We start from the raw sequence: 9995 nt of genomic DNA, 5'->3' as shown, positions 1-9995 counted from the left end.
ATTGTGTCCAGTTCTGGGCCCCTCAGTTCAAGAAGGACAGGGAACTGCTTGAAAGAGTCCAGCGCAGAGCCACAAAGATGATTAAGGGAGTGGAACATCTCCCTTATGAGGAAAAGCTGAGGGAGCTGGGTCTCTTTAGCTTGGAGAAAAGGAGACCAAGGGGTGACCTCATCAATGTTTACAAACATGTAAGGGGTGAGTGTCAGGAAGATGGAGTTAGGGTTTTCTCAGTGATCACCAGTGATAGGACAAGGGGTAATGGGTGTAAATTGGAGTATAGGAGGTTCAAGGTGAATACCGAAAAAAATTTGTACAGTGAGAGTGACAGAGCACTGGAACAGACTGCCCAGGGAGGTTGTGAAGTCTCCTTCATTGGAGACATTCAAAACCCACCTGGACGCGTTCCTGTGTGATGTACTCTAGTTGACCCTGCTCTGGCAGGGGGGGTTGGGCTAGATGATCTTTCAAGGTCCCTTCCAACCCCTAGGATTCTATGATTCTATGAAAATTGAAGAAAAAAATCTCACAAGCAGAGTCATTGTTTACTTTCTGCCAGCTGTAGATGCAGCCTTAGTAGCATATCAAAGTGCAGCTGTAGCACTGCAAAGTTTGGCCCCTGTTTATTATTGCATTGTCCTCTTTCAAAGTATCTCAATAGCAGAACTTGACCTTTCTAAATAGAACAAATACATAATAACAGTGATCTTATGTGCAGGGATGAAATGTCTGAATCTTTTCAATTTTGTACTTTGGGTCACAAAAATGAAAATAGAAAAAGCATCCAAACTCCCTAAAGGTGCAACTGCTCTTACTGTTCTAAAGAACAGTGATGTCTCTACTTTTTTTTCTGTTTTTTTCTAAAATGTAAAGTAGCAGACTTCAACCTGACCTAACAATCACTATGCCAACCTGCCCACCCAGGCTAGGATATCTCAAAACCAAAGAAATATTTTTGTAATTAATTGTTGACATGCTGGCAAATATTTCCAGCATTTCTGCAGTGACACCTGGTGAGACTACTATATTTTAGAACTGCGCACTGCAAAGTATAAACACATCTTTCTTGTTTATAATATAATAATATAAGCACAGCTTTGTTTAGCTCTATGAAACATAAACTGTAAACATCCTGCTACAGGCTATCTGTCTCAATTCTTCAATTACTTACATACTGGATAAATACATGAATACCGTGAAACACAAGTCAATTTTTACATTAGCCAAAATTCTCAAATTAAAGATGTTGCCAAAACACAAAATACAGGCAGCGGAAAACAATATTAATCTGCATTTAGAAACTACAGTTTAGTTAGGTACATCTACTCTGTTGATGAACAGACAAGTCTACACAGATTCTTAAATGTGTATTAAAAGGCGACAAGATTATAAAGGTTTGAAAAAAAAAAATACTAAGAGCTAGCTATTCATGTTTCTGACCACCTTTGTTATAATTTCTCATTGCATCATCTCAGTCTTTTCCCATCTTGAAAATTTACCCTCATTATGCAAGTTAAATGCCTTCCATGGTAACCTCTTGATAAAGCCCCCTTCCTCACTCAAAAAAATGTTAAAAATAAAACCCATACTCAAAAACCCCAAACTTTGTGGCTTCACTGAAGCACTTATTCTTCACTGCCTCTTCACATTTACAATAAGAATAATTTTCATCATTGACTCACTATTACTATTCTGGGGACCCTTTCAATTCATTCAAAATATAGCTACAAAAAAATCACAGCTATCAATTTCTTATTGTCATCTTCCTCCTGACCCAATGTGTCATTCTCTGCTAAATCCCATTTCACTGCTCCTTCTCATCCACTAATACACAGTCTCACTAATTTTATACTGCTGAGAGACAGTTTTTTGCACACACTAATAATAAATTCATCTTTGAGCAAGCCCCCAGTGACACAGAAAAACTAAAACTTCACATCAGTTGCTCAAGCCATGGATAGTAAGTCTTGCACCTATTCTCCTAAAGCAGTGCCAAAAACTATGAAGGTAAAACCACAACGGGACAGTAACCGCTCCTCAGATAGTACCACCTGGAATGACAAGTGATGAATTCCCATCATCCAGTCATACAGTAGCTCAAGCCTAGGCTTCAATTTCACTTTCCATTCCTGAAGGCAAGGCACCTAATTCTCAGGCACTGTCATGTTCAGCACAGCAATACTCATGTGCCTTTTTGCATCTAAGCATCTAAGCTACAGCATTAAAGAAAAAACAGACTCCTTTGTTAGTGGAAGAGTGGCATTAGGTGTCTACTGTAGTCCGTGTTCTGAAATTTTTCATTTAACTAAGTACCACCAATATTCCTGTTTAGCAGGAAGACTTAAAAACATGCTAGTCATGTTCAAAGCAATGTCTCCAGAGTCCATTCCTGAACCTCCTCCTACTTAACCTTTCTTCTACAAAAATTTGGGCATAAAAGATTTATTGTACATGTGTAACTTATCTTCAGATGTCTTTTGCTGCCAACTTTGAATTTTTCTTTGTTCAATTTAGACCCTAAAATACTAAAGGCTGAAACTGAAAGAAAGATTTGATAGATAAATACATTTTTAAAAAATCAACCTTTGGTACTCCATGCATTACAGAGGAAGGTTAGATGTCTCAGACTTGGATTTATACAGGTATGCATCCTAGAAAGTAAACTAGTAAAGTTAAAGGATAGTCTCCAGCACAACCTTCTTTATGGCATTGCTACTCAATTCTAAGATGCCTGACAGCACATCAATGCACACAATCCTAGAATCCCTATTATTAACCTTTCCCAAATCAAGGTATTTCTATGTAAACAAGAAGTATGACAGAAAAAAAATATATACTTTATTTTAATTTCATAGTTAAGGATGCTCATTGAAGAGACAAGCCTTATTTGGGTTCAACTTTTGTGTCTGCCTACAGGGATATGATCCACACCTCTGAAGCCTAAGGATACTGGCCAAATGACTGGAAACGCTAGGGAGGAAAGAATGTTCTCAGTCATTATGTTGAAAGTTGTTCATTTGATTGATACTCATTTGAGTAAGAGAGATAAGCTAACATGACTGCCTAGCTTAGTGATAGGGCACTCGAGAGGCACTTGTGTTTCAGTTTAGGTTTTGAGTGAGTGCTCTAACCACAGATCTCTGTGAAAGGCAGAACCATTTTCTCCTCTTTGAGCTGTAGGTATTGATGGATTTACATACTGATAGTAAAATAGGTGGTGGAATGTCAATTTTACAGCTAGTACCAGATTCAGAGAAAAACTTCAGTTTGATGGGACCTCAGGAGGTTATTTGCCTGGACCATCTTGTTGCTCAAAATAGGACCAACTTAGACCAAGCTACTCAGAGGCTTGTCCAGCTGAATTCTGAATATCTACCAAAAGAGAGATTCAAGAATCTCTCCAAGAAAGCTGCAATTGCTTTCACTGTAAGAAAAAAAAACAAAAAAGCCTCCCCATCCTCTCACATTTCCTATTACATAGTGCAACTTGCATTCAGTACCTCTTGTGCCATCACTCTGCACCATCATCTTTGCTGTACATATTCATTAGGTGGTTGAAGACAGCAGTTCATATCTTCCTTTAACCTTCTCAAAATTAAAAAAAAAAACAAAACAAAACCAAAAAGCAGTTCTGAGCGTCTCCCTTCACTTATATGCTTCATCCATCTCACCACCTCAGTGGCTCTTTGCTGGAGAATATATGCAAGGTAGCAAGTAGATCAGAAGTTAAGTATGTGCATATATCTGCAAAAAACACTTAGGTTCTGATGAATATCAGTGGTGGAGAATGCCAGCAATGCATTTCCATTGATACTTAGTATTCTTATCAGATATCCTTGACATACACATAACTTTGGGAACCTGAAACACAATATATATTATGAATAATAGAAAAAAATGTAGAACATTTATTTCATAAATATGAAAAAGAATCAAAGGAAGATATTTAGATTTACTTGGATGTTGTAAATACAATCTTTCTATTTCTGTGCCTCTGTCAAGAAGTGGTAATTCACTGCAATGCTGAACACAGTATAAGCAAAAAATGAAACTTGAAAAAAATGTAAGGCTAAAGACTGTGGACACAAGCAGAAAAAAAAAAAAGGACAACTCTTAGTAAACTATACTAATCAATCAGGCAGATAGCTGAACATGTAGTACCGAACAACCTTTCTGACAACATTCTTGCACATACTGCTTCCAAATCAAATACACATAATTCCTTCTAATTTGGAATTATTTTCTCTAGTTTTGCCACTGTTCAGTTTGTAAGAAATCTATTTATAAACACAAACACGACAGTACAAAACTGTAAAAATGTATATGCAGATGAACTTACGAGATTTAACACAGTGTTATAAACACATAATAAATGAGATCACTGATGTCTACAGAAACCATCTACAGAACATTCTGCTGCACAGAAGACACACAATAGAACAGTAAATGGCAGCATGGTAGCTATTTTATCAGATATAAGTACATTTCCTCTTTTCTTGTCTTCTGAAGTGCAGCATCAACATACAGCTAAAATAAACCACATGTAAAGAAATACTGTCCCTAAATCCACATAATTTAAACTGTGGAAAGGAGAATACCAATAACGCCATATACATTTCTTAAACAGTAGCAAGTGCACATAAGAATTTATGTGAAACAAAAATAGTCTTGAACATCTTATGGCCTTAAGCTGTGCCAGGGGAGGTTTAGACTAGACATTAGGAAGAACTTTTTCACTGAAAGGGTTGTCAGACATTGACACATGCTGCCCAGGCAGGTGGTTTAAACACATCCCTGGATGTGTTTAAAATTTGTCTACTTGTGGCACCTGGGGACATGGCTTAGTGCTGGACTTGGCAGAGTAGGGTTAACAGTTGGACTCGACGACCTTGAAGGTCTTTTCCAACCTAGGTGATACCGCGGTCTATAATCTCTTCTATAGAGAAGGGCCACTTCAGGCAATGATCAAAAATCCACAGCAATATAGCCTCCACAGTCTTTGCTTTCCAAGAATTAAATAAAACTACTGTTTCCAAGTTAATCTAATCCCAAATCTCTAAATATGATTTTTTTTTTTTATTGTTCCTTTCACTCCACTGTTGCTTCTATGGTAGCTTTTTCACAGAGGCTCTTGAAATACCCCAGACCTCACAACCCACAGTCTGCTCAATATTTCAAAGACAATTTGTCCACCTGTCTGCACCTTCCCTATTCAAAATACCTTATGATACTGTACTACTAGTTATGTATGATAACTAAACATCAGAGAATTTTGCTACAAGAAAGGTTTGAGTACATAAATGTATACTCACACACAAACACTCTACTAAATAAATACCACCACCATTACCTCTGGCAAGTGGTGGTTTCGAAGCAGACCTACTCTTAGTAGAGGGCAGTTTCAGAAGGAAAGTAGGACACAAAAAAAACACCTCTAGCCAGATTTTCAAAATTATGTACAACTGTAATATTACAACTGTAATAACTACATAAACTAAGTTACAGGTTTTTTTTAAAGGACAAGACTAGATCTTCAGATTACAGCCCCATTCAGCTTTAGGTTGAGCCAATAAACTACATTTGATCATTCTTCTGCTGAATTTATGGTTTTCAACATGAACCTACAGGGCTGGGCTTCAAACTGCAAGGCCCCATTTCCTGCAACTGCTCTGCATTCAAATTTTATATACTTTGCTTTCTGCTAACTTGCCTGCATTCTTCCCTTTCTAATTATCTCCCTCTCAGTGAAACTTTGTTTTAATTTTATTTCATATGTATCTTTTATAAAAGAGAGGCACTAAAGTGATGCTAAAAGAAGCAGCAAGAAAGACATGGAGGAATTTAAATTAGCTAATATGAAGAGTATTTTAGAGATTTATTAAAACTGAGCCACTCCAGGAAAAGCTTCATTGTCTTTTTGAGAAAATGTGTTCATCCGTATCAGGTACATCAATGGAACCTTTAGAGCTCACAATGCACTTCGCAGTGCTGAGGCTCTACTTTATGGCCATACTATAGTAAGGATGCTGCCAAAGCACAAAATGGTCTCCCTACTCTAGAGGAGGCTTGATAAGGAAGAAATACAAGAGTCTTGCCATGTAAGATCAGAGTAGCTTGTAGAAACACAGGTTAAAATGTCATGTCAGGTGAAGAAATTCTGTTAAAGATGCTAATCAACCAGAGATCCCTACCTTCAAGAGACAGCAGATTTTTGGGCTAGTTCCAAGGAGACCCTGCACTTAACAGAACTGCTGACATCTATAATCCATGTTGTGTAGGTAATGTTTGCTTCTAATAGTGTTACAACTTTATCTTCTCATGTGACAAAGGTACAAGAATACTATATGCTGAAATAAACATTTCTATTTTGCCTGCAGCCTAGAAAAACACCAAGCATTATCATAGGAAGTTTGGGTTGGAAGGGACCCAGAAGATCAGCTAGTTCCAGCTCCCCTGCATGGGCAGAACACCTTCCACTAAGCCCAGGTTGCTCAAAGCCATTAATTTTGGTCTTCAACATTACTGCCTGTTATCTACCAGACTGACACCATATAACACACCAGAACAAAGGTAACTTCTCAGATTAGACATGTGGCACGAGGGAAGCCTGGTTCTAAAAGGTGGTGTTTTATCTGAAAAGTGATTTACATCCTGGCCATGTGGAAGTAGAAGTGAAAAGAGACAAAAGTGAGGTTGGACTCTGGACTGTGCTGAGAAAGCCACTCATTCACCAAAGAAGTACAACCACAGAAAGACAAATAAACACTTATTACAAAGAGTAAGGTTACATGCAGTATCTATACAAGAAAGCATATAATTTAAAAAAATAAATTAAAAAAAGTAGTTTCCAAAAAAAGAATTCTAGAAATTTTTAAAAGTTGCAATTGTAAGTGAAGCATTTAAATACTCATTACAGCCACAGACAAATTATGAGTTAACAAGTTAATGAGTAAACAACTCCCCATTAATGAATTTGGAAACTAGACTTTTCAGTGCTTTATTGGAGAATCTGAAGCATGATAAACTCTGGAAAACAGATTTGTTATATGGAAAAAAAAATAATTAAGTGTCCAAAGTTATTTACAAAGTGAACACATAGTCTTGATGCTCTTAAAACAAGCAAACAAAAAACCTCCACCACCTAACAATAAACATTATAAACATAAAATAGCACCAGGGTTTTTAATGCAAGAGTCTGGGAACCTCTGTGTTTTCAATCTGGCTGACTTATTTATTTTAAGAACTTAGTATTTTATTAGCTTGTCTGAATGCACACAAGCTCCTTACACTTAGGTTATACTATAGATCTAGAATAAGGAGCTAAATTAGATGGTTTATATTGACTTTAGAGGTAAAACACCTACTTCTTAAGAACACGGTTTTAGAAAGTTAAGTACACGCAGAAATACTTGATTCTTGTAAGCAACTTTATCCCTTCAAACAAAAGGTAATAGCTAAGACCAACCCAAACAGATGAACAGAAAACAAGGAAAAATTCCAACCCCCCCAAAAGACTACAAAACGTTTCTTAATACAAAATGGAATTGTAGTATCTCAAAGACATCATTGCTTGCTGTGGTCCCCTCTTTCAGGTGTCCAAGGCCAACATTATTGGTTCTACAGTTACCCCCTTCTTAAGGGGAGCACTCTCTTAGGAGTGAGATTACAGTACTTAAAGCCAAAATAGCATGTGTTAGTCTGGAAATTTTATTAGTAATTTTCTAATAACCAACTGTACATCAGATAGAACCCAGTGGCTCTCCCTGTGATTTGTGAGCTTCTTTCTTCAAAGGAGAAGATGCAAAGAAGTTTTTCCAGCAAAGAGTAAAGACTAAGCTCATCATCATGCAGAAGCTTGTGGGGGAAAATAAATTTAGCTGTAAAGCTTTCCTCTTTCAGAGTTCAGATTCCACTGTCAAGGAAATCACTGATGTCCTGAGCATTAACGGACTCTGTCTTGTTCCTACAGCATGAATGGCCAGCATGTAACTGCTTTCATCGGTTGTTCCATCAGATGCTCATTACATGGCATCATCTGCACCTTCCGTGAGGATACTGGCACATGCTTTCCATCTGGGGATACCATCAGTTGAAGCAAAGGCATTGGACTGCCTGCCAGTCTTCAGTCTCCCAGAGTGTAATATGCCAATACACCAGGTGCTCCCTTCAGCTCCCTTCAGCTCTACCTTTGAGGTTTTAGGCTCTAGTCTTTGCAAGCCTGGCCAACGCAACAACACACAAAGAGGTCAGAACAACCTTCCACAGCTATCAGCATGGGTTCTCCTTATTTTTAAAGGCTAAATCTAGACAATTATGTTTTTCTTGAAATTTTGGCAGACTGCTTTTCTGACTAGGGTAACAATCACCACTATTCTAAAGTCTGTGTTAAAGGAATAAAAACAGAAAAAGGCTGGAAAAAAAAATAAATCTTTTCAGTCATTAAGGGAGCACAAGATCTGGAGGCATTTACAGACAACATACAGAAATCCAGTGATCTCCAAGCTGTATACATTAAATCCCTGGAATGGATGTCAGCCATGAAAAATCTGGGTCACTTCAAAGTCTAAACATGCAACCTTAATGTATTTTTTTCAGCTGTTTGCCTCATTATCACTTCACAGATCTGTTCACAATAATAGGGGGAAAAAAAATCTGTCAAGAAATAAAAAAGCCACCCCAGTTCCATATGCCAGGAAATTTATTAACTAGCAATCTATCTGCATTACAGAGATGGTATCTAATGATTTTCATGTACCTGTCACATGTCAAGCACCAGTCAAGAATTCTTAGTGCTGGTGACTTAACAAGCACATAAGCTGTAGATATGCCTAGATATGTACACATTCAAATCCTTAGGACACTTCAAAATGCCTTTTTTTTTTTTTTTTTTTTCAACAATTGCATAAAGAAACATAAAAAGGAATGAGAAGGAAGGCAAATTGGGGTGGCTCACTCATCAAAAGTATAGAACTACAGCTCTCTTTCAAGGGGATAAGTACACACAAAAAGTGTCAGGTTTCCTTCTTACCTGAAGACTAAATTCTTGAGAATTTAGGAAGACCAAGATACAAAAATGCTCACCACTAATATATGAAATAATGTCATGGATACTTACGTATCAGTTAAATGTATTTTAAAATAACCAATTAGTTTGAAACACAAATATGGACCTAAGTTCTTACCTGTCTCAACAGCTTCTCAACAGCTGACATTACCATGAGCCCTCTCCACACAACTGGTGCAGTCTCTTCTATCAAGAAACCCATAGACATGCTGAAACAACAAAGCCAAAATCTAAGCTTTCCACCACATCACCAAGTATATCTGTAAAGAAGCATGATTTAAATTGAAACATGTGCTCACCATGAGATTCCATAGTTCTTAAGAGGCCTCATTAGATTTTCTAAAACAAAAGCAAAGAAGGGTTTTCTTTGAGAGAGAGAATTAGTTTTGGGGTTAATTTTTACGTTTCTTTTAAATGAGATTACACTTTTTTTTTCCCCTTTTAAGAGAAGTTTTCCCTCTCTGTTAAAAACATTAATCTATTTTTCCCCACATCTCTTAAATATAGGTATAACTAAATTGATTCTACCCAAGAACCTGGCCCCACTTTTTCTTAGGTTGTTATATTTTACTGATACCATTCATCCTTTGCCAAAATAACAATTTATTTGCCCATAATATAATGCCACCGTGCTGCTGAAACCAAGACCTCATCTATTTGTATGAAAGGCCCATGCTGAGAGGCATAAATTCCCTGTCAGGCAGCCTTCTACATCTGTAATACTTCACTAAATGCCAAGTCATTTATATCAGAAAAAAATCCACGTCCTACAACATGATGTGATTTAAATATTATTTTTTAAACTATGTTCTTCACTAATCTCATTAATCAGAGGATCACTTCCACTAACACACCAGTGTTTTGGGGAATTCTCCTTGTGTTAAGACTGCTTTGGAACCCCTGAGAAGTCACCTCTTGGTAAGAGGTCCTGCAT

The 9995-nt window shown here is 37.2% G+C and overlaps 1 protein-coding gene across 1 annotated transcript in view; it reads right to left on the bottom strand.

The window, feature by feature from the left end:
* Positions 1 to 9995, bottom strand: part of NUBPL (nucleotide binding protein-like) — a 79925-nt gene that overhangs the window by 42253 nt on the left and 27677 nt on the right. The window contains exons 5-6 of the mRNA XM_009993928.1: positions 9361 to 9400; positions 9180 to 9270 (exon numbers count right to left, since the gene is read on the bottom strand). Coding sequence (XP_009992230.1) covers positions 9180 to 9270; positions 9361 to 9400 — 131 coding nt within the window. The remainder of the gene's footprint in view (positions 1 to 9179; positions 9271 to 9360; positions 9401 to 9995) is intronic.

Source organism: Chaetura pelagica, unplaced genomic scaffold (assembly GCF_000747805.2).
Source record: "Chaetura pelagica isolate M959 unplaced genomic scaffold, ChaPel_1.0 scaffold11, whole genome shotgun sequence".
Lineage (NCBI taxonomy): Eukaryota > Metazoa > Chordata > Aves > Apodiformes > Apodidae > Chaetura > Chaetura pelagica.
The sequence above is the reverse complement of the archived record's forward strand: the minus strand, read 5'-3'. Positions and strand labels throughout refer to the sequence as shown.